The following is a 25,715-nucleotide window of genomic DNA, read 5'->3' as shown; positions in this document are numbered from 1 at the left end:
TAATAGGATTATGGGTATTGTGTGAACATGGCTGGTTTTTAATTAATTTCAACAAATTATGAGACCACTGACAGAAAAATGTCCAAACGGGTCTGGATATTTTTAATCTTGCTTTACACTTTGGATTCTCTCTGACTGTTTTGTGTATCACCATGAAAATTTAGAGGGTTGTTAAGCAAGCATTTCTGAGTTCAGGAGTATAAGTTTTGTAAAGTTTGCTTTGAAATGTGCTTATAGGAAGCAACAGAATGGCATGGGGTGTAATTTCAATCTAACTTTGCGGAATGTGAAAAATCCATGCTGGCCGTAGTATACAACCACTCTTGTGGCTATATAATTTGTTTTTGGTTTCTTTTTTTCTGAATTGTTCCATTTAAAACCTTAATTAAGGAAATTCTTCCAAAAAAAGAAGGAAAGAAGTAGCAGGAAAGCGCTAAATATAGAGGAGAAAATACTCACTTTTTCTTCGACACACACCAGTCTTTTGGCATCCTCCTCCTCACAGCATTTGGAAAGAATATCAGTACTTTCCTTTGTGGTGAAACTTAATGCCCCAAGTGTTAGCTGGGGTGCTTTTCTGGTTAACTGGATAAGGAGCCTATAACAACCATGACCCAGGAGATTTCAGTCAAAGAGAATTTAGGATGCAATCCTCATCTGAGCTGGGTTTGTAGTACTGCTCAAGGACTCTGAGAAAATTGCATTGTCTTCCGCAATTTGAGAAGATATTAGAACAAAATGAGGGCTCTTTTTGGGATGCATTGGTGCCAGGAAGAGAGTCATGGCAACATGTAGCACTGGCAGCATGGGGCAGGGCTATGCTTTGGGCTATTTAAGCCCAGTGCACCCCTCCCTCCAGCCTCTTCAGATCTTTACAGTGTCTGCCCACCCTCCCTGAGTGCAGTGCAGGTTTATCTGGTTGCCTTAGGGGGTCAAGTAGGATTTGTTTGCTAATCGGCCAGTTTCCATCTGAGTGGGTTTTTTTTCCCCATCTGCTCTCTCATTTGGTTTATTGTGGCTTATTTGACATGTTAAATAGGTTTGGCCACCTTATGTGGGTATATGCAAGATTTTTATAAGTTAAGGTTAAGCCCTCTAGGTTTGTGGGGCCTGTTGGATGGGAACAGTTCACTTTTGGGGCTAATCTGTAATACCCACTTGGAGTTGTGGAGCCCTGGGGGTGGATCAGAAGGGCCTCAAAAACCACCCCTTCTGGGGTGGAGCTGAGGGAAGGGGGCAGGATTAAAACCCACCCCCTTTCACTGGGCAGGGTTGCCCTCAGCCAGGTTGTTAGCAAGCAGGTTCCTACATAACCACACTGTGGATAATTGGCTTAACCAAAACCTCACCTGTGTCACACCTCTTTATTTCGTGGGTGTGGTCACAATTGTTTCTTTGTCCCAGCAGACTATTTTGAACCCTGAGCTCATTTGTCACATAGCAGAGATTAATCTGATTAAGTCTGCCTAACTCCTCTCGTGTTCTGTATCAATATATTCATACCAACCATAGACTTTTGGGCTCTAACATCATGCCCAGCTTTAACATCCCACCTGAAGAAGTGTTTTGGGGAACCTGAAAGCATGGGCTGGATAGATAGATAAATAAAGCTTGCTTGCTATTTTGGTTGCCCCCAATAAGTATTTATTCTATCAAATGGCTACCCAACAATGGTGACTTAAAACTAAAACAGCATAGGGCATTGAGCATCTGGCCCCTATGCACAAGCTAGATTCTTCTAAGAATAAAAAAAACAACGTACTGATTTTGGAAGAGGTAGTCTCCCACTTCTGCATATACATTGCAGGTAGAATTAACTGCTTCCAAGGTATTGGAAATGAGTTCTCTCAGTTGTTTTTCCTGAAAGAAAATAGAATTGCCTGCATTTAAGATGAATACTTTTAATGTGGAATAGTAGTGTCAGTTCCATAATGGCATCAGTTGCAAAACTCCACAGTGGCAAAGTGATGAACTCAAATCCCAGATCTGTCTATGCACTGGAATAGACACATGGAGGTCTTTTTGTTGTTGTTTTTGGTCCCATTTTGCAGCAAAAGCTCTGCGATGCATGAAGATGAAAGATGACTCACCGTGTGGCCAAAGCATTCTTCAGGATTATTAATTTCGCAGCACATCCCCAGGAAATCCTCATAATTACTGCCAACTCTCAAAAGTAGCTGTTTAGAAAATTCAGGGTATCTCCTTCCATACTCATATACAAACCTGAAACACAGGAAAGAACTCATTAATAGATTGATCATGACATCAACATTAACAAAACAAGAATATTAAACGTCTACAAAGCACTTCTTATACCTTAGCAATTCTCAGGCCAATCCTGTAAATTTAGTGTTATAATCTCTATATTGCAAGCTCAGGAGAAGTTCAAGAGCTGCAGACCACAATCAGGGCAAGGCATTGAACATCCATCGCTACAAAAATTATGAAATTGTGCAAAATGATCAGGCAGGGTGGTTTTTAGGAACACCGTATGATTTTGGACTCCCATCAGTGCAAGTATTTCCAGTTGTGCAATTAGATTTTCCCACCTCTCTCTTGCACACCCCACACCCTCCCCAAATCTCTTCTGGATGATAGTGGGGGAGGAGAGAGAGAGAATGTTCTGTTGCACAAGAAGAAATCCTTGCACTGATGGAATGAGAGACTTAGTGCTATGTTGAATTCCACCCATTGACACCAGCAAGGCCAGCCCCTTTGCCAGTAAATGCACAGAGTCAAGGGTTCTTGATTTCTCCCTTTCTCTGTGTGTCTCCCTTTCTCTGTGTAGAGTCCTTGTATGCTGAACGTTAGTTCACCTAAGCTCACAGGTTATCAATAGCAGTCGTCCAGTGCAGGGGGAGGATAGAGGAGACCCCACTCAAGAATTATTGAGTCTTGGGAGGTACTAGAAATTTTCTATTTGGGAGTCAGACTTCAGACAGCAGAACAGTCTTTATAATATATGCTGTTCATTTATATCTTGCACACTGCAACTAATAACATGCATTCTAGGTGGCCTTAGCCAACATTGCAGAAACAGAAAAATAGGAATACATCTCAGTATGACAGAAGTTGTTGGATATCCATTTAACATCAAAGTATAATACTTTGAAAGCATCTCTTAATTAAAACCCAAATTATGGTTTTAATTATGGTGCCAGGTCAAGACTTTCCTCTTCTCCCAGGCATTTTAGCATGTGTTCTTAAATTGTTTTAAATTTTTAAGTTGTGTTTTAAATTGTTTTTAAAAGATGTGTTTTAAGTTTGTATATTTGTTTTAATGTTTTTAGTTACTGTAAACCGCCCAGAGAGCTTCGGCTATGGGGCGGTATAGAAAGAAAGAAAGAAAGAAAGAAAGAAAGAAAGAAAGAAAGAAAGAAAACAAGTTCCAAATAGATGAAGGACTGAGTTAAACTCTAAGTCATATTACAGAGCCAAAGTTACAAAGTACATGGATATACAAGTTATGATAATCACCCATCAGATATCATAGACGGAATAGATGGGTGGTTCTCCTTCTTTCTTTGACACTTCAGCAGAGCTCAGGGGCCATGAGTGCTATAAAGCCTGGCCTTTTATACACTTTCTTATCAAAGAGAAAGCATGTTCCCATGGCCTTATCAATTATGCTGCCTCTCTCTGCCTTCTCCTAGAGAAGGCAAGTATGCCCAGGGTCAATGACTAGTTGAATGTTGTAATGTTAACCATACCATATAAAGAGCTTCCTCTTAAAAAGCCAAAGTGTTAGCTGACTGCCTTGAGTTCTTATCTCTATATATGTTCCAGCTGCTTTCATAGGAAAATTACAGCTTTAGTCAGGAGACAGAGGCAAAGGGGTCAGTTTCAAACTACTCCTTTTTTACTATTTGTCTCCTGTGCATTATGCATACATTGCAACAAGCCAACTTTATAAGCTATAAACTAAGCGCTTTAAGCAAATGTCAATGATTTCAGAATAAGCCTGGAAATAACGCTATATCATCATATAGTGTTATTTCAAGGTACATTCTTCTGGACCTCTTTTGAAAGTGCACAAGAGGAACACCTCCACACACACACACACACCCAAAAAACTCAAGAAAAACAGTCAGATTGTTTTGAGGTAAGTTACAAAGTATCCATCACATGAAAAACAAGTTATGTTCCTCATTTCCCCTCTGAAGTCATATTTGCCCTTTTCATTGGAAATAAATGTTGGAGGAGTGAACTTTGCACATTCCTTAAAAATGCTGAGTTTCAGCTATGTGCCCCCAACTCAAATGGATGCTGTATGAGAAGAACCCATATGACCCTTGCCATGCTTAAAGAGCTGCAGCTGGGACCTTCCTCCTCATGGCTTTTTCTAGGTGACAGTCAAGATCTGCTGGAGTGGAGGGCTCCTGCTTTGTAGAAGAGCCAGCATGGATGTCCACCACATGTCATCAATACTTGTCTACTGCCAAATGGCTACACTTTATTAGTTCATTGGGACAGTATGATGCTTTATCACTGTTGGCTTATTTTTAAATTTGAAATTATTAAGTGTGTGTGTGTATGTGCATGTAGTTGACCACATTGGTCTTGGGCGATTTTAGAAAGATGGCTCTTAACAGCAACACTGACAAACAGCATCAATAAATGGTAATGTCTGACCTAGACAACTCTAGGGATCACACAGAAGTGCTAGACTGTGCACTGTTGTTTCTGTGGGGTGAGCCATTTGATGCTACACAATAGCGGAAGACAGAGCAGGATTTCTCTCTCCCAGGTCGAATCATAACTGTCCTCTCATGGAAGCCCACTGGTTGCACCTTAGTGATTAGCACAGACGTTTTCCAAGGTAACAGGCAAATTCCAGCCTTCCCCCTGTGGCTAGTTTTATTCTTCCTACCTCAGCCTATTCCTTCTCTTCTCATCTCTTCTTGTCTTTTGTCTCTTTTTTTGTCTCTTCTTCTCTTTTCCCTTTTCCCAGTTTGCAAGCATCCTTATCTGGCCTGCCTGCCTTTTTGCCTTTTCCCTGCCTGCACACTCTTCCAGTCCTTCCTTGGAGGGACTACTCATAGACAAATCTTTCCATTTTGGTTTCTCTCTCTTATGTTTCCACTCTTCAGTTCAGTTCCACATTTTCACATCAGTTTGCATTTTTAAAGAAAATCCTTGTGAAACTACATCATCATTTCCATACAAATTTCTCCTAATATGTACACATTTTTGTATGCAATCTTACCTACTATACACAAGTTTGCTGGGCAATTTCCCCTCATATAATGCATTTTTCTATTCTGCTTTCACCAATATTTGCATTTTTATGCACACTCTACCCTAGTATAGGCATTTTTGTATACATGAATTGACTGGAGAACTGCATGGCAAAATTTGGAGAAGTGTGAATTTTGAATGACTGTGTTTTGGTTCGTCCATTGTTTCTGCCCCATCCCTAGGAGGGACAGATGAGTTCAGATGACAATATGCAATGGATTGCTTTCAGATTGACTTTCACTGGGATTTAACTCATCTCTCCAGCATATGTCAGGATGCTTCTCCTTATTGCACTCCAGCACCCTGTATGCTTATCCCAGCACTTTCAATAGTGTGGGGTAGAATTGACATATAACATACTTTTCCAGGAGAGTAGTCTTGTTTTCAATGTAAAGTTGACACACTTTGTTATCTGTAAACTCCGTGATTGCGGGAGACAAATCAAGTGGCTTATCATCTTTTTCTGCATTCATAAGACATTTTTCTTGTACTAGCATTTTCCCATCACAGCAGCCTTTCACTTTAGTAGATATCGTGCTTTGATGGGTACAGATGTAATCTGTTACATCTGCCTGTAAGAAAACAGATTCAGAAAGAACTGGTTATTTTAAGGCATGAGCTTTCAAGGTGGCCGTCAAAGAGCCGCTCAGCGTGCCTGCTCACTGAGATGTTCACATTGAGGGAACAGGCCAGAGTCCACAGCTTTATATGCTTACATAGAATGCAATTAGCAGCTTTTGTCACCTGACCCCAGCTGAGGTGGAAGCGGCAATGCCACCCTTGTTCAAAAAGTGTGCAATCAGCACTTCCTGGGCTGCTTCTGGCCCACTGCCTAATCTTAAATGCCCCACAACAGATCCTCCTACTCATCAGCTGAGCAGCAGGGAGAAGAGTTGTGGTTCCAGATAAAAATTAAGGGTTGGATTCAACCTGCTGAAAGTAGACCCATTGAAATGGATGAACCTTAATCATGTCTATTACCTTAAGTGGGTCTACTCTGAGAAGGACTAGCATTGGATCCCACCCTACCTTTTTTCCTGCAGTCCAGCCCCGTTGTTATCACTTTCAGATTCGCAGTGGAGAGAAGTATTATCCAGCTGAGGAAATATATTATTACCTAGCAAGAAAAAGAGAGCTGGAGAGAAAGTGTGTGATGGCCTATCCCAGATTTGGCCCTCCAAATGTTGCCGAACTACAGCTGTCATCATTCCTGGCCATTGGCCTTGATTGCAGTGGCTGAAGGGAGTTGTAGTTCAGCAATATCTGGAGGGCCAACGGTTCCCCTGTCCTATCCAATTCCGTTTTTGGCCCCATCCCACAGATGAGAGGTTACTCTTAGAGAACCCAGTTCTTGATGGGAAAAAAGGATAAAACTTCCCTCCCTTGCAATTCTGATGATGATTGACTCCATGTGGCTATGACACTTTTCCTTAATCTTAACAGCAGCACGGGGGAGGGCAATTTCCATCAAGACTGGGAAGAAATCTCTCTTGTGCTGCTCAGCTGACTGGGGAACAGCTGAGAGTAGTAAAAAGAGGGTGGGACTGCAGAAAAGAATTAGGGTGATATTCAATACTTGTCCTACTGAGAGTAGACCCATTGAAATTAATAGACTAACTTGGATTCATTTATTTCAGTGGGTCGACTCTGAGCAGGGTTTCATTGGATGCAACCTTAATCTTTATCTGAAACCCCATCACTTCTTCCAGCTGCCCAGCTGATCAGTGATAGGATATGTTGTGGGGCATGTGAGATTAAGCAGTGGACCAGACGCAGCCCAGGGAGTGCAGGCTGCACACTTCTGAATAGACTTGTGGGGGCGGTGACGAGAGGCATGTTTCTTGGAGACAACATATAACGGCCAGAGAAAGGAAATGTTGCCCAGTGAGTGTGCAAAATGCACTTGAAATATGCACATTCCCAAAGGCCTGTTGGAAGTTATGCATAATGGCCAGACAATGTGCAGTCGATAGGCGGCTGTACATGAATGAGCTATAGCATTGACTCTTTAAAAAATCCTGTGCTGAGCATAGTCAGAGGTACCCATTTCTGAAATTGAATAGTATGCTGTTCACCACCACCATTTTCATTTGGCTCTGGTTGTAGATTTTAAGGGAATAAAAAGAAGTTCCTGCAAGCCTGAAGTCCACCTGGCCCAGCCCTGCTCTAAGGAAACCAAATGCCAAGGGGCTTATTCTTATGAGCATGACAATGTTGATTTGAGGTCACTGAAATTAATATATCTTACGGTATCCACCAAACACTCCAATGTATCACCCTTGCACCAGGCTTCATGGATGTGTACAATATCTCCAGCAAGCTTGACAATTGTAGGAAAATCAGCCTTGGGGAACTTCTGGCTCAGCAGAGCAATATTCCTGAAAAGAAATCAAACAAAACATTGGGATTGCTTCAAGACCAATTAAAGCTAGAATTTATTCCCACTGGTATTGGCAGTATAATCACATTATGCCCTGTAATCAGACATAAATTTGCAATATTGCCCTTCTGTATAGTTACATCCAGGGCTTTCTGTTTCTTTTCTGCTGTTCCATGCAAGGAGATAGAACCTGCAGAACTTGGCACTAGCAGCAGAATTCACCATCCTGAAGACCACAGCTTGCTGGCTTTCTTGTTTCTAGAAACAGAACATTTCTAGCTGATATTGTTTAATGTGAGTAGACATTTCCATGACCCAAGAACTTTACTCATGGTCAGTTTCTATGCTTGAAAAGCCGAGGTGATGACTCAGGAACTCTCATAAGATCATAAGAATATAAGAACATAAGTACAGTCTGCTGGATCACACCAGTGGACTGTCTAGTCCAGCATCCTGTTCTCACAGTGGCCAACCAGATGCCCATGGGAAGCCTACAAGCAGGACCTGAGCATAAGACCCCCCTGCAGTTTCCAGCAACTGGTATTCAGAAGCATACTATCTCTGACTGCAGAGGCAGAGCATAGCCAGCATGGCTGGCAGCTTTTGATGCAGTTATTCTCCATGAATGTGTGCTAATCCTCTTCTAAAGCCATCCAAGTTGGTGGCCCTCGTTGCCTTCTCTGGGAGTGAGTTCCATCGCTTAATTATGCATAGAATGGAGAAGTAATTTCTTTTATCTGGCCTGAATTTTCCAGCATTCAGCTTAATTGGATGTCCATGAGTTCTAGTGTTATGAGAAAGGGAGAAAAACTTCTCTCTATCCACTCTCTCCATGCCATGCATAATTTTATATTTTTTATGTCACTTACTCGCCTTTCCTCTAAACTAAAAAGCCTTGAATGTGATAACCTTTCCACAAAGGAGAGTTGCTCCATCCCCTTGATCATCTTGGTTGCCCTTTTTTAAAATCTTTTCCAACTCCACAATATCCTTTTCGAAGTGAGGTGACCAAAACTAGACACAGTATTTCAAATGCAGTCACATCATAGATTTGTATAACAGTATTATGATATCAGCAATTTTATTTTCAATACCTTTCCTAATGATTCCTTGCATGGAGTTTGCCTTTTTAACAGCTGCCACACACAGGGTCAACATCTTCATTGAGCTATCCACTATGACCCCAAGGTCTCATTCCTGGTCAGTCAGTTCAGACCCCGTGAGCGTATATGTGAAATTCATTTTTTTTAAATCTGACATGCATGACATTACATTTGCTCACATTAAATTACATTTCCCATTTTACTGCCCATTCACTCACATTTGTAAAGGTCATTTTGGAGCTCTTCACAATCTCTTTTTGTTTTAACAACCTGAACAATTTAGTATCATCAGTAAACTTGGTCACCTCACTGCTCACCCCAAACTCTAGATCATTTATGAATAAGTTAAAAAGCACAGGTCTCCATACCAGTCCTTGGAGGACTCCATTTTCTACATCCTTCCATAGGAAGAACTGTCCATTTACTCCAACCCTTTGCTTCCTGCTGGTTAACCATTCCCTGATCCACAAGAAGACTTCTCCTCTTACTCCCTGACTGCTAAGCTTACTCAGGAGTCTTTGGTGAGGTACATTGTTAAAAGCTTTTTGAAAGTCCAACTATACTATGTCCACTGGATCACCTTTATCTATATTCTTGTTGACACTCTCAAAGAATTCCAATAAATTGGTGAGACAAGATTTACCCTTGCAGAAGCCAGGCTGGCTCTGCTTCAGCAATGCTTTTTCTTCAATATGTGGTTATTTTATTTTTAACAATACTTTCTATCAGTTTTCTACAGGTAACCGGCCTGTAGTTTCCAGGGGCCCCCCAGATCTCTTTTGAAAGTGACCACTTTTCAGTTCTCAGGTATCTAAGGGACAAATTATATATATTTTTTCTTAGAAGATCAGCTATCTCACATTTGAGTTCTTTGAGAACTTGCAGGTGGATGCAATCTGGACCTCACAATTTATTTGTTTGTAGTTATTATTTATTTATTTATTACATTTGTATATTGCCCCATAGCCAAAGCTCTCTAGGTGGTTTACAACAATTAAAAACATTAAAAACAAATATACAAATTTAAAAACACTTAAAAAAAAATTTAAAATACATCCTAAAATGCCTGGAAGAAGAGAAGACATTATACAAACAAATCACAATGCATACTCAATAAACAGCGGGAATTATATAACCTCCACAAACTTTGTGCAAACAAATAATGGTGAATGCTCAAAAAACAGGTTGTCTGGAAGTGATGAGTTTTTGACTGCATTCTTGAGTCCTGCTAGATTAGGCAGAAGAATCCATCTTGGCCTGTATCCTGTTTCCAACAGCAACCAGGCTGCCAGGGAAGGCTTGAAATCATCTGGTATGAGGAGTTTTGATGTTCACAGAAAATTCAGGATATATCTGAACATTTGGCCATGTCTGTCAATGAAGTAGTGCTGCTTCAGGCTGTCCAAAACAATTGGCTCTGTGCCTCGTTTGCCTATTATGCCTAGATTTCATATCTCATCACTAATATCTGCCTCAGTTCCTCAGACTCCCTTCCTGCAAAAGTTAGTTCAGGTTCATGGATCTGCCCTATATGCTCCACTGTGAAGACAGATGCAAAGAATTCATTTGGCTTCTCTGCAATCTCCTTATCCTGTTTTAGCACCCCTTTGACTCCCTTGTTGTCCAAGGGTCCAACCATCTCCCTAGATGGTCTCCTGCTTTGAATGTATTTAAAGAATTTGGGTTATGATATCACAGAAATATAGTGTTAGATATTTCACAACCCAAGTATGCCTTCCAAGAAATTGCTGTGTAAAAGAGATACTGGACAGGCATATATAAGCCTCAGTTCATAAATTATCTAGTACTTTCAAAGATCCCCACCATTCTTAAGAACACTTCTCACTTGAACATTTTTGTATATCCCCCCAAAGCAGCCACACTTACTGATATTTCAATGACCTTTTCCCAAACTCCCTCAGGATGGAACAGATATGCTTCCGCTCTCTAATATCTTTCAGCATTTGCTCATTGACAGCACCTATCTGTCACAGAAAGCATAAAAAATGCAATGCAATAAAAATATAGACCATACAAAGGACAGAAAAATAAAAAAAATGGAAAGCATATTGTGCTGGACTCATTAACCCAACACAAAGAGCAAAACAAATGGTTTCTAATGAAGCCCCAAACCAGGTATTGGTCAACCAAAGCTAAAACACTTTTACATTCCACTGAACACAATAAGAAATATTAAGTACGTCTTTAGGTCCCTCTCAGTGAAAACAATGGGAGCTAAAAGTGATCAGCTTAGGTTGGATCATGCCCATCTGTTGCAGTGGTACAGCACTTTGAAAACTGAAACATATCCTATAAATATAAATTCATCAGAAGACTTTGTTTTTTGGGGGGGGGTTATCTGGATACAGGACATCCATTTGCTCAGGATGGCCTAATGTCATAAGCCATCTAAGCAGTCATATGGGGACATCTGTACTTTCGCATGTGCCACTGAAACAGCCATAGCTGCTTCAAGAGGTGCATCATGAGAATCCTTGCAATGTTATGAAGGATCCTGGGGTACATTTCTCAGATTTCACCTGAGCCTTTATGGTATAGTGGTTTAGAGTACTGGGCAAGGACCTGTGATACCAGAATTTAAATCCCTTACCACCCATGAAACATCACTGGTGACATCAGCCTAAACTACCTTACAGGGTTGTTGTGAGGATAAAAATAGGGAGGGTGGGGAGAAGCATATATCCTACACTGAGCTCCTTCGATGAACGGTGGAATATATATGTAATTAAGAAAATGAATTAATCTGAGAGCTGTGGGCCATCTTCAGCCATATTGCAAGGAATCCTGTAGGGCCAGGCACAGCAGCTTGAGGGAAACACAATGTCTTGGACCAGTCACACTTTTTCCAATAACTCTCTGAAATTTGTAAACAGTGAGTCCACTTTGGCACTGTAGATGCTTAATGGAAACAAATCCCAGAAACTGCTAGCTATCATGGATATTCCTAACATGATCTCCATCCAAATGGCTCCCTGGATTTTGGAATTACAAATTATCTGATTTTCAAATGTAGAACTGATGCATACAGAACCCTCTGGTTTTTTAAAAAAGGAACAACCAAATTTTGTATAGGGTGCTGTACATGTTCTTTCACTTTGTCCATATTTCCTGTCCCCTCCCTTTGCTTTTCTAATGTGCATGTCTGTATTGACACAATCCCTGCAAAAAAAGTAATGTTAATGCATGGATTATATCCAGATTAATAAAGAGCACATGTAACTTTGTGATTGATTGCATTGATAAAACATCACACATAAAGACTGTAGAGACAATTCTAATTATGATCACACAAAAATACAATATCAACATAACACCAGCAGATTCTGCAGTGCAGAATAGGGAAAAGCATGAATGAAATGAGGGAACTGAATGCTTTAATAATATGCACATGCTCCAGTTCTAGAATTTATTGCAGAAATGTGCCTACCTAGACTGGAACTAGGGAGAAGGGAAAATAGCACAAGGTAGACTTCTGAAACAATAGGGAAGCAGAATGTGGGGAATCTGTTCATTCCTATCAGCCAGGAATGGCCATTGGCTACTGCTCCTAGCATCCACTTACAATGGACAAATTGAATTCACCGCATTTTATGTTCCTTTAAGCTATAGTTATCATAAAGGCTCAGAAGCTGAATTGTGCTGAAACAGTAAATATCATTATGCCATGAACTCTCTAGATCAAAAGACACATGCTCACCTGGCCACCTGCAGTGAGTGAACAGAAAGAAGAAAGTCTACAGCTACAACCCAATTCATGTCTACTCAGAAGTAACTACTCATTGGGTTCAATGGGACTTACTCCCAAGTAAGTGTATTTTGGATTGTGCCTAAGTGGACCTTTGGTCTGATTGGATATAAAACAGCTTCCAATGACTCTAACAGAGACAGATTCTGTAAGCATCCTAAAATAAACCTTCCAGATATTATTTGGATTTTAATGAAATACCTTTTGTCTGAAGCAGGTATCCTTGTCAGCTTCCTGGCAGCATGCTTTTAATACCTTGTCATACTCTTTACTTGTCTCAAAGAGTGTGGCCATCTTTGCAAAACTTCTGGAAATCAAATAGAAGTGACTACGACAAAAAAGAAAAAAACAGAGGAGCCTTTCATTTAAACTGGACTGCAACTTCTTACAGCAAAGGATGTGGTCTTTATATAGAAAGGATTTACAAAAAAAGCTGCTGTTAAGGAGAAATGCTAGAGAAAAGAAAGACGAGGCATATGGATTCAAGTTCTCACACAGGAGACCCAGGTTGCCATCCTGCACAGTTAGACTACTTTAACCATTGGTTTCAGTGCAGTAAATCTGAGAGTATATTTACTGATAGTATTTCATGTCACTCCCTCTAATAGCAAACTAAAGCACTGAGTTCAGATGGCTATGTAGGCAAAATGGGGCCAGTGAGAAGTAAGATATCAACATAGCTGGGAGGATGCTAAGATCTGCAGAAGTCCAAAAATAAAGGAAGCCCCCCTCAAAAAAATTATTCAGGCAACTCCCTCCCCCACATAACCATTTAGAAATTGGTATGCTGAGCAGCCACAGAATGTTGGGTGTCAATTGGGAAAGAAACACAGGGGGGGGGAAACAGGACATGAGTGGGAATGGAATGGCAAATCCTGGAAGACAGCATAGCTGGCTCTGTGGAAGTCTGGAATTAGAAGGTTAGGATACACTGCAGGCTGGCTGATGAGAACCCTGAAAAGGATCATTACTGTTCAAAGGTGAGAATATGCTACTACACTTTATTGCAGATCTTGATTTTTGACAGTTCACAGGAAGTCGCAGTCAGTATTTGCAGGTATCTGATAGCTGATTTGCAGTAGAAAATCATATATTTTATTTTAATTCCATTCATCCCTCAAAGGAGAACTCGTTCAGCCAAATGACCACATTGAATCAATTTCCTTACTTGGACAGATGATTCCTTCTGTTATCATAATATTCTTTACAGATGTTTTCTTCACTTGGTCTGTTGGAGGTAGAAAGGAATCCTGGGCTGTCATTTTTATGGGATAGGAAACATTCATTTATTTCTGGATCAGCTTTGCCACAACACTCAGTAAATCCATATTTCTCAACAAGACCTTGTTGATGACAAATTTCATCAAAAAAAATAGTACGCTAATGGAGAGAAGCAAAATATTGTTTTAATTAATTAAAACACCTATTCACTAGTTGCAATTATACAAAGTATCACATTTGTAGCTCTGTATGATCCTCTTAAATCATAAATATGTATGTGCATTATCTGGGCAGCTCCCTTTATGATTAAGTGTATGTTTTTGAAGAGATTTAAAGAATGTCAATCACCAGACAGATTTCTTGAAAAGTCAAATTTTGTTTATAAACCACTGGAAAACAATTAGACTAAATATCTTGCCTTTTTTGGTGTTCTGAAATTGTAAACTGTAATTGTAATTAAATAGTAAACTGGTATGAGCATATCTGGGCTATATGATTAAGCGTACATTTTATAAGAGATTTAAAGGACCATCTCCATATAGACTTATTTGAAAAGGCAAGTTTTGTTTATGAACCATCGGAGTATAAACTTTCAAGACAACCCTGCACAGGAGCAAAAACAACTTTATGCTTATTCACATATTACACTGAACACAGATATAAACTGTCTCTACACATGTACAAGAATTTATGGAAAAGAGTACACAACTCAACTACTGAGTTAACAGGTACACAGACCGTAGGCACATTGACTATTACATGTGAATAACTGTGCAGTTCAACTTTTTGTGTACACAGATACACAGCTTGCACACACTTTGAATGTAATGTGTGAACACCCCTATGTGAAAGAGTTGTTGTTATTTCTACCCCTTTACCAGCCTGTCCCAGGGCAGGTTACAACCATTTAAAGTTCAAGATTAATAAACAGTTGAAACAAATTACAATCACAGGAGTATGCATTAGTTGAGTCATACAGCTCAACGACTGTGTACACAGGTACACAGACTGTACACTTGTTGCACATTAGATGTGAATAGCTGTATGAATGCGCAGCTCAAGTATTTATTTTATTTATTTGTAGAAATAGTTGTATACCGCTATTCACAAAAAACCAAAGTGTTTTACAACCATCAGCTATAGATATACAAAATAAACCTTATAAACATTTAAAATCAGAAATCATTAACTAACTATTGCAGAAAGATATCTTCTTAGTTGCCTGTATAAGGCTGGCAGCATAGAAAAGTTTTTAGCAGGCGTTTAAAAGTCAAGAGAGCCAGTGTGGCATAGTGGTTAGAGTGTTGGACTATGACCTGGGAGACCAGGTTTTGAATCCCCACATAGCCATGAAGCTCAGTGGGTGACCTTGAGCCACTCACTGTCTCTCAGCCTCAGAGGAAGGCAATGGTAAACCACCTCTGAATATTGCTTACCATGAAAACCATATCCTTAGGGTCGCCATAAGTCAAAATCGACTTGAAGCAGTTCATTTCATTTTTAAAAGTCAAAACAAAAGGTGCCTGCAGAATCTCTATTGGTGGAGTGTTCCACAGGACTGAGCTGATGACACTAAAGGCTCAATTTCTTGTTGTTAACTGTGTTCTCGTGCACACACAGATTGCACACACTTGTTGAATGCATTGTGCAAATACCCCTTTAGTGTACTATGTCCTCCATAGGGGAGCACCTGTAGGGTACTGGTGGGAGATCCACCCATCGTCACATTCTGAAGCTAGTTTTTAAAGCCCTAAACAACTGAGGGAGCAAATATCTGAGAGACCATCTCCTTCACTAGAGACCATCTTGAGTGATAAGATCAGCAGAGGGAGTCTTCTTGGTAGTTCTACCACCTTCAGAAATTTGAGGGATAGTGGCCCAGGAAAGGGCTTTCTCTTTGGCAGCCCCTAAATTGTGGAACTCCCTCCCCACGTCTGACTTCTTCTCTGTCCAGTTTTTGGTGAGTACTAAAGGAGTACCTCTTTATCCTGGCCTTTGGCACTTGAGATGTATATTTTCAGGACCCATCCTACTCCTGTGAATTATTCTTAATAATGAATTTTAAACTGCTGTAACAAGCCTGGAATCTACTGGTGAAGATGGGTCATCATCATCATCATCATCATCAAAATTTATTTCTATTCGTCCTCTCCATCATCTAAGAGGGCTCATTATGGAATAGACATGATGCATCTCCAACTGCTATGGCAATGTATCCCAGGGATGGCAAACCAGCACTGTCTCTAGACTCATTTGAAGTCTGGGGAGGTAGAAACAAAGGTGTCTCCTGCAAATCCCCTGCACCAAGGAAGCAAGGCCAGCCTGGGTGTCTTGCTTTTCTCTAGGATCCTGCATTTGGATGGTGGTGAGGTCCTCCAAATGGGACTTACAGCCCAGGGTGAGCCCTTTTTATCCCAGGCAGGGACTTCTGGAGGACAGGAGAGAGAACCAACAGAACAATGAGTTACTTACTCTGTCCCACTCCCTGTGATTGAAGGGCTTGCCCTGTATCCAAAACTTTCTAAGTGGGTGAGGTAGGTAGTCAGGAGGGAATTGGGCTCCACAGTGGGCCATATTACCATTAATATGCACATTTACGATCAATATGCCTTGCAAAATGCATATAGTAACACACATTTTATTACAACCCTCTGTACTAGATAGATCCTGATCTGATGAAGCAAAGGCTAGCCTTGTGTTCTTAAACCAGGTATGTCCCTTGTTTAGATGAGTATTACATTTCTACATAAATTGCTTTCTTCATAAGCTTACAGCTTTATGTCTATAGTTCTGATTTTGGTGTTTGTTTCATAATCAACCAAAACACAAAAAGAATCCGTGATGGACCAGGACTCTATACTATGCAATATACCAGTATTTCAAAGTATGAGCTCCATATTTAGGTCTCAAAGGCTTACCAAAGGCTTTGAACATTCCGGGGCTGCTTGTTCATCTTTGTAACATTTCTTTGCAAGCTCTACAGTATCATTTGTCAGTTTCATCACCTCCTCATATGAAGCCTTCTGCAAGGTCTGAGAAAATAAGGCTAGGATGCTGTAAAATGCATGAATGATAAAGAAAATAGTTATGCTTCTGTATAACTGTATCATGGACAAAACAAAAAGGAATAGCGAAGAGTTCCAAATTTGGAGTGGGGGAGGGCATTAACATGGCAATTGTAGTTTAATAAACACAAGCATAAAGTAATGCATATTGGGGCAATTCCCCTTCCCAAGTTCACATTATGCTACTGGACGTCTGGGCAGGCAGTAACTGACCTGGAAAGGGATCTTGGGGTGTGGTGGCTAGCTCATTGAAAATGTTGGCTCAGTGTGCTGGTGGCTCTTGGCTACTGCTATAATACCTATATATTACCTCCAGTGCCAGAGAAAGTATGCCTTTGACCAGTGGAAACTGATCCATTTGGTCTGGCAGGGCTTGGCTCTACCAAGTGAAATGATCAGCATTTTTTTAAAAAGTTTTCCCTAAAATTTCAAAGCCACACTCTTCCTTGTCCCACACATTCATCTATAATCCATTTCAATGTAGAGAAAGTCCTAAATACTTTTCTGTCAATCTCCTGTTCTCTAGCCAATCAGCTCTCTGCACCACTCAGCCAATCTCAATCCAAAAGAATTCCTGTGGCCAGGGGTCCCACCCATCTGTCTCCAGAGTTAAACAACATGTGATAGCATTTTTAAAAAGTCTTAGCAGTGATACTTGTTTATTTGCCCCAGTTGTGGAGTTTTTCTCTCATGTTGTCAGTATTTAAGCTCAACTGGGCTACTTTTTAAGTAGACCCAGGAGCTGTCTTGAGCAAGTGCAGAGATATTTCCTTTGAGTCTACATCTCTAAACAGCTCAAAGCAGGCTTTTTGTAGGCAGGAAGGAGAAAGGAGGGGTTGTCTGAGCAGCTTGGGCTTTTGTTGTTGGCATTTGTTAATGCAGAGATAGTGACAGTGGACACTGTGAGTCTATTTATATAATGAACAGTTATCTATTTTTTTAAACTATTTTCATTAATTTTTGTGATTGGGCTGGGAGCTATTATTAGAGGACTGGGAAGGTAAATGGTAGTCTGTAGTCTGTGCTCCTACACTTGATGGACTGTTGGGAGGGGGATAGCTGATGAAGGTGAGTTATTTTCCCATCCCCCCCATATGCCCACCCTCCATGTGCTTGGCTGTTGTCCTCTTCTGCAAATGTGTTTGTTCCCAAAGGCTTTTGGAAAGTTGGGAGCAGGAGGTTGCAGTAAGTCTCCACTCCTAATATCCCACCCACCATTCTATCCTAAAAGCCCACAAGATTCTTTTCCTTGCTATTTTATTGGTAAAAGTAAAGCCGTAAAAGTTTTTATTAAAAATCATTATAAAAATAAAAGCTAATCACACTGCTTTCCACAGTCCTTTACCCACAGTGGCGACAGGCCTAAGATAACACTTCTTAGGAATCAATCCCCTTTGCACCCTAAGTGCAAAGTAAAATCAACTAAACACAAGTAGGGATTTATGCATCTATAATATGCAACAATCATACCCAGATTAAGATTGGCTGAAGCCTTGGAGCTGCACTGATTTACAGGGGGGCAGGCAGAAAAACATGACCCTTTATTATACAAAGATGCCTCACCCTGGTAAAAGGAACCAAAATGTGATGCCTATGGTACAAGCCCTTAGACCCTTTTTGCATTTTATTTCTCCTTCTATATCTCCACAACAGCCCTGTGAGGTAGGTTAGGGTGAGAGTTGATAACTGGCTCAAAGGCCAATGTGAGAGCCAGTGTGGAATAGTGGTTAGAATGTCAGACTAAGACCTGCGAGACTGGGGTTCAAATCCTCACTCAGCCATGAAGCTCACTGGGTGACCTTGGGCCAGTCTCAGACTTTCAGTCTAACCTCCCTCACTGGGTTGCTGTGAGGATAAAATGAGGAGGGGAAGAACCATGTACACCACCTTCCACTTTTTGGGAAAAAGATGATGTATAAATGTAATAACTAAATAAGGCAAGAAGTGAGCAAAAACAATGAGTTAAGTGAATTAAAAATGTGAAGCTGCATATGCTCAGGGTATTTTCTTTTTGCTTATCAAGTTTGGCAAAAAAAAGTGTTTTGCTGAGAGTTGTGAAAATACATGTGCTCAGAGTATATTTTGTAGTCCATAAAAGTTTATGACCTAATAAATTTGTTAGTCTTGAAGACAGACAATAGTTATTTTGTGGTGCCTTATTTCGTGTTCATTTCTAGGAGAAGGGGCCCTATTTCAGAAGCTGCACCGGGCCCCCAACCATACTAATCTTGTATTGATTGTTACACAACTTCATGGATGACCAAGAATGGTGCATCTGATAAAGTGAGCTCAAGAAGGCTTGTGCCGTAGTAGTTACTTCAAGGCTAACAGATGCTATTACAAAAAGTAGGAAGCTGCAGGGGATGGTTCAGATCAGAATGCAGTGTGCAGAGCCTATATGTCATGTGGGATCATGGATTACACCCTAACTGCACAACCACCCCATCCCTGGCAGCCTGTCCTAGCAGGCAGCCAGACATTGGATTTGCTACATGTAAAGTTCTGAATGTCCTAGTTGTGTTCCGGATTCTTTTTTATTTTGTTTAGTTTAGGTTGGGCTTTTCATCATTCCAAATCTGCATCCCCACCCCTCCCCCAGTTGAAAATCAGGGGCAGGCAGGCTGGAGATGGTTTTATTATTAATTTGAGTATTCTTTATTTATTTATTGGTATTACATTTGCACCCACTCCGCCTTTCCTCCAAAGAACTCAAGGTGGCATTCATGGATCTCCTTTCCTCCATGCTATCCTCAGAACAACTCTGTGAGGTAAGTTAGGCCAAGAGACAGTGACTAGCCCAAAGTCACACAGTGAGTTTCCTGGCTGAGTGGAAATTTTAACTATAGGCTCCCAGGTCTTAGTCTTAGTCCACTTAATTTCCCCGCATTTTATTCCACATTCTGGAAGAAAAGATGTGGAAATGAATAAGCTGGGGGAGGGGAAATAATATTTTGCCTTAGTTTTGGGAATGTGTCGGGTCCCTTGTTAACAGCCCTGTGTGGCATCTTTAAGACTAACCAATTCAGGCTTCATTCCTATACATACTTATCCAGGGAGCAACCCTCATGGAATTCAGTGGCAACTAACCTCTAAGTGATGTATGGCTATTTTGGCATAAATCCACGCTAGAAATTGAACCTTCTGAACCACCATTTATGTGCTAAATATTAACAAAACTGCAATGTTTACATGTGCACAGTTTCTTTGTAAAGAACGAGGATAAGGAGAGGACCAGAACAGGCGGAGTACCACACAGCAGCTATTCCAGCAGAGAAGTAGCTGTGATAACAGGAACCCATTCTGAACCAAAGTAAGACACTTTTCAGTTTAGCTGGACTATTTGTGAAACATCAATACTGAAGTGTTCACTGTTCACTTTGTAAGGGAGGATGGGGACAAAACCAGAATAACTTAGCCAACCTCCATGACCTCTCATTGGCCATGCCCCTGTGACCTCATAGCAGCCCCACCAGGCCACCACTGCCTCTGACTACCAGTCACTGAGGAATGGCAGTAGGCTAGTGGCTAGTGTGCTTTCCATAGACATCTGGTTGGCCATTGTGGGAACACAATCCTGGACCAGAAGGGCCTTTGATCTGTCCCAGCAGAGCTTTTCTTATGTTCTTAGAAATAGTAGCAGAACTGCAGGTGTGGAGTATGAATCTAATGGTTTTTGTGAATGTGTGGGGCCAGCAGAAAAGGGGATCCTTCAAAACTCTGACTCTTAAAAATTTATGCAGGAAAAATTAAAGGAAGAAAATGAACCTCATTTAAAAAAAAAAGGTTAAGCAAGCCAGGATCAGTATACCAAATGACAGATGTTGTGCCATTTTTTATGATGGAGTTGGCCTTATGTATATGAACAAAACCATTACAAACTAGGGGTCTGCATCCCATATCAAACAAGCTACTTTGGAAAGATTTGAAGCTTGTCTGTGCAGACATGAGATCTCTCCACAGTGTACTCAAGTGAGGACCTTGGAAGCAATTCAGGACTTTTCGAGATTCAGATTAAAAAACAAACTGCAGACAGTGAATCTGCAAAGAAATGAAACATTTTTGTTCAAGATTGCCCTGTAAGAAAAATACTACAGTGGAAAGAGGGCAAATGTGGAGCTCATTTGTGGCTAACAGGCCCAGCTTCTAGACAGAGAAAGTGATTTTACCAGAGCTTTCCAATTACAGTGGTTTGAGGGAGAGATGTCATTGGCTCTTTGCTTGATCTGGTAAAGCTGCTTGCCTGGAAAATGCCAGAGATCCAGATCGTTCTGCCTCTGTGCCACATTTTCCCACATCCTGTCAATTCAGCTTTCCATTTAGTCTCCATGATTTTTGGTAGCAGTTGAGCAGAACACAGGACTGAAACTTTCTTTTCTTTCTTTCCCCCCTTCATCATAAACGCCAAGCTTCTATATGCAACTTCCTCCACATTATTTTTCTAGGGTATTTTTGCAAGGCAAACCGTCTTAATAAAAAATTTGTTGCCGACAAAATAACAGAGAACTAAACACTTTTAGTTGTCTGCTCCCCCTCCCCAAAGGTATATTTAAATGTGTGTAGCACAAAAACAACAAAACCCTGGATGGATTTGGCAGGTCTAGAGGCACCTCTAGTAGTTTTAATTATTTCTGTAAATCTCATTGGGTCTTTTTTGAGAGACAGAAATTCAATCATTCACAATCATAACCATGTAATCTAACAGATAATCAACTAAACATTGTCCCTTAGGTGTGTTTCCATGCTAGACCTACTCAGAGTAGACCCATTGAACTTAAGCTAATCATCATGACCATTAACTTCAATAGGTCTATTTCTGCATAGGAGTAAAACTGAATGCAATCCAACGGATCTGAGTAGGACCACCACTGGATACAACCCTTAATAGTTTACCACTGTGTATAGCACAAACTGGGCATCTGTGGCCCACCAGATATTGCTGGACGACAACTCGCATCATTCCTGACCATTGGCCATGTTGGCTGCGGTTGATGGGAGTTGGAGTCCAACAGCATCTGGATGACTCACTGCACAGATTCATTTGAAAGTCACTTCATAGTATTTGCTATTGCCAATTCAGACTGTTACTCTATTAATAGCCTTTGTATTTATTGCCTCTTTTTAAATTTTTGGATGCAAATACTGGAGGTTATTTTAAGCAAAAACCTTCTGAAAAAACTTACATGGCTGGAAACTGACTCTCCGAAATTTTAATGAAACCTCTAAAGATGTCATGGTGTCCTGCAAAGAATACAATCATCAAATGTTCAATCAAAGCTTCTCGTACCATTGGCAGTTATATATTAGGGATGTGTAGCAGCTTTGTATGAAGCCAAAGTTACAAGTTGAAGCAGGACAACTTTGGGATGGCGGAAGGTTGCCCAAATTGAGGTTGGCTTTCACAAGGCATCCCTAACTGAGTTGGAGAAGTTGTTTTGTGGACTTTGATACAAAAGAAGTTGAAAAACACTGAAGGCATTGCGCCTGTGGGATAGCAAAACTACGTCTGTTGCCTGTAGTACTATACATTTTGGAAGACCATTGTACTTCGAAGAAGTTTAGGTTAGTGTGCCACACTTGCTCCTTTTATGCCTAAATATCCTTTCTGGGCTAGAATGCATATAATTGGCTAATGCCTGCCAATAATGCCTATTGTTTTGGAATGTTCTCTGACTGGTTGTATTGTCATATAAGTGATGTATGCAACATTCCCAATACCATGCCTAGTTGATAGTGTATTCAGGGGCCTGAACCCATGCTTATTAGAAGCCATTATAAGAGCCTATATTGCTAACCAAAGCTAGCAAGTAGAGTGTCTTCCTGCAGGATCTATATTAGCTTGCTTGCAGCTTTCTCAGTGTTATGCTGTGAACTGCCAAACCCAGCGTTCAGCATGAGAACTGTGCTGAATAGTAAAAAAACAACCAGGAATATCTCCTTCTGACATAGACCATTCAATTTTCCTTACACGGGATGAGCTTGTCGTCTCATGCCCTGCACCTGTTGTTTAGAACTAAGGGAACTCACTAGCTAACTACAGACCTCAGCTATTTTTCATGAGATCTGTCTACTAAGTGCTGTCTCAGCCTTGTAGAAAACATAAACACACTCACAATAACCCATAAACAGCAGGTATGGCTTATTAGCATACAAGAGCAGCCCTGCAAAACTGGCCCATGTTGGAACTCAGCATAGACCCAAGATCCCAGGATGTACTGTGTACTAACACTCCTACAGGGGTCGATTCATTGATGTTCTGAAGGGTTCCCCAACTACAGAAGGAACATTAGATTAACTGCTCCGCTTTCTGGATCTCTATACTTTGCTTAGTAGTTAATTAACCTGTGACCTTTAACCCCATCTGTGTTGTTACTGTATCCAAATCTGCAAAGAACCTTAGTCTTTTGCAGTACAAGTTGTCTTTGGCAAAACATGGCCATATAAGGAAAACACCACACTATGGAGTGAAAGAAAGTGGGAAGAGGGAGGCGACATAACTTTGTTGTGATGAGCAAAGCAATTCAACTCAGGGGAAGCCGACAGAAGGGGAACCGGTGCAAAAGGAGGTGGTGAGAAGATTTGCAGCATCCAATTGCCGTTTGGGAGCCTCCAGGATGGCTGAATGCCTACTTAGCCAGTAGCTATGCACAGGGACCAGAAAGTAAAAGCCGGTCCTCACGAATACATCTACTGAGGAGTAAGCACTCCCCACTGACTTCCATTGCAATTATTTTCTTAGACCAACCGTTTTCCCAGTGTAACTTTTGCATGGGTTGGGACTTGCCGGAGCACTCTGAACATGACTTGGATGTGGCCTAAGTCCCTCTGCCTCAGCCACCCCCCTCCGACATGTCCCTGGAATGCCCCTTTTTCGAGCCTTACACCAGCTTACATTGGATCTCCTTCCACCAGGCTGGGATCCCCCAGCGGACCCCCAGATGAGCCAGCAGGGTCCCAGCTCTGCCTCATCGGAGCCCAGATGAGCTGGGACCTTGCTGGTTTAGCTAGGGATCCACCATATCCAACTCCCCTCAGCCTAGCATAAATAGCAGTTGGATTGCACCCAAAGAGGTGTAGTTCTTTGTAAAAGAGAATTATTCCAGTGTCAGGTAGATGGAAATGAATGTGCTCATCTCACATGGCTGTTGCTCTTTTGTAAGTTGCATGTCTCTGGTGCAACACCTTATACTCATTCCACTGCCTTTCACCATTTTTAATGTATCATTTTATTACTGTTGGTTCGTTTGCAGTCCATTTCATTCCTTTCTCCCTGTTGGTCAGTATTTTTTCCTGCCAGCTTGTTTCAAAGTGCAGTGCTACCCATCTCCCCCTCCTGCACCCCTCCCCACATGCCCTGAAGGGAAGGGGACAAATGACCATGGGTGAGTATCTTGCTCCATATTTCTTTGCTTTTGACAGAGAGCACTTTAGAGAAAGGGAGACTGCACCAGCAAGAGGATGCCGTGTAGTCTCCTGCTAGAATGGAAGAGGCTGACCTTGGGTGAATAAGCCCCCAGCTCACATAGCTGTCTCTCCCAGCCCTACCTGGAGATACTGAGGACTGAACCTGGGACCTATCCATGCACGCGATATACCACCACTGAGCTACAGTCCTTTCCCCAAAACAGTGAATCTGTGTCAGACTATGTTACCACAGCAAGGAGTAAAGTAAATATCTTTAAGATTACTGCCACTCCTAAAAAAAAAATAAACGTCTAACTTTCTGACCAAAATCAGGGTGACACTACTCTGGGTACACTTTTCATTGCAGAAGTCAGACCTTCAGTTTTCAAAATGATTGTCCACAAAACACTCAGGAATGTTAAGTGATTTGTGTTTAACCCACCTCAAAATAATAGACTTCCCTTACTATCATTATGAAATTTGCAACTATGCCTGCAAAATTTACCAAATTCTGCCCACTACAGATGTTTACTTTAAAAGCAATCAAAATTAAAGTCCCCCAGTGCAAAAGCCCCTGAACCTATTTGCCTTTGATTTTACAGGCTGAATCCACTGGGGAGGGTATCTACAAATTTCATCTACGTCTGTCAAAAGGGGGGGAAAGTTGGAGCCATTTATGACTTTACATAATAGAGAATGGGGAAATACGCTTCATTTTCATAAAGCTGATTCAAACCTGGACCCTGGATTGAATCAGACACACCATGCCACACTTCAAAACAATCTAGATCCAAACTTAATCTTCAGACTGGTGCACATCCCTGTTATATATCTAGAAGTGTTTCTTAGAGCACAATCCTGTATATTGCTATTTAGATGTAACTCCCATTGGGTTTAATAAGACTTACAAATAGATTGGTATAGAAGCTCAGTCCTGGTGATTTAAAAGAAAAAGGCAAAATTTCAAAAAAAACACAAAACCCCGAATGCCTCCTATTTGCCCTGTTCAACATCACAGCTCTGACATTGGAGAGAAACCAGCTGTGTAACTGTGGAGCTTCATGGAGATCCTATAGCTCTTAAGGTCCTGAGACACCTTCCAGGGACCATACATTTTTAGCCTTAATGACTATTATGCATTGTTAAACACCACATTTAACGTGCGCTTTATTTATCTTGTATCAATTATATTTTTTAAATTTAATACATTTTAAAATTAAAAGGAATTAATTAGGCTTGCGCAAAAACACATTCCAATGAACTGAACCCCTAGTCTTTGATTTAAAATAGTAGCATGAAGCCAACAATAATCTGAGCAGTCAAAAAAATATATGAAAAACACACAATTAATGAGGAGTTGGTTTGTTTGTTTAAGAAACATACCTACATCCCGGTACCTTCTGGACAGATGTTTTGACTCAGCTAAGCTTACCAAGAAAAGGTAAGAAATGAATGTTACCCACTTCATGGCTCCAAATTATTCAGGGGCTGGAATGTGCAAGTTAGAAAGAGCAAAGAGGCAAAGGAGCTTTTCTACTTTA

At 40.9% G+C, this 25,715-nt stretch overlaps 1 protein-coding gene across 1 annotated transcript in view; it reads right to left on the bottom strand.

The window, feature by feature from the left end:
- Positions 1-25,715, bottom strand: part of LOC133366226 (albumin-like) — a 31,888-nt gene extending 6,173 nt beyond the window's left edge. Inside the window, exons 1-11 of the mRNA XM_061589087.1 lie at positions 25,558-25,715; positions 21,954-22,011; positions 16,627-16,762; positions 13,656-13,867; positions 12,689-12,815; positions 10,609-10,706; positions 7,487-7,616; positions 5,599-5,810; positions 2,091-2,223; positions 1,763-1,860; positions 460-598 (exon numbers count right to left, since the gene is read on the bottom strand). Coding sequence (XP_061445071.1) covers positions 460-598; positions 1,763-1,860; positions 2,091-2,223; positions 5,599-5,810; positions 7,487-7,616; positions 10,609-10,706; positions 12,689-12,815; positions 13,656-13,867; positions 16,627-16,762; positions 21,954-22,011; positions 25,558-25,642 — 1,428 coding nt within the window. The 5' untranslated portion in view covers positions 25,643-25,715. The remainder of the gene's footprint in view (positions 1-459; positions 599-1,762; positions 1,861-2,090; positions 2,224-5,598; positions 5,811-7,486; positions 7,617-10,608; positions 10,707-12,688; positions 12,816-13,655; positions 13,868-16,626; positions 16,763-21,953; positions 22,012-25,557) is intronic.

This window comes from Rhineura floridana, chromosome 11 (genome assembly GCF_030035675.1).
Source record: "Rhineura floridana isolate rRhiFlo1 chromosome 11, rRhiFlo1.hap2, whole genome shotgun sequence".
In the NCBI taxonomy this organism is placed as follows: Eukaryota; Metazoa; Chordata; class Lepidosauria; order Squamata; family Rhineuridae; genus Rhineura; species Rhineura floridana.
Note: the sequence above shows the minus strand (reverse complement) of the source record. Positions and strands in the feature narration are given on the sequence as shown.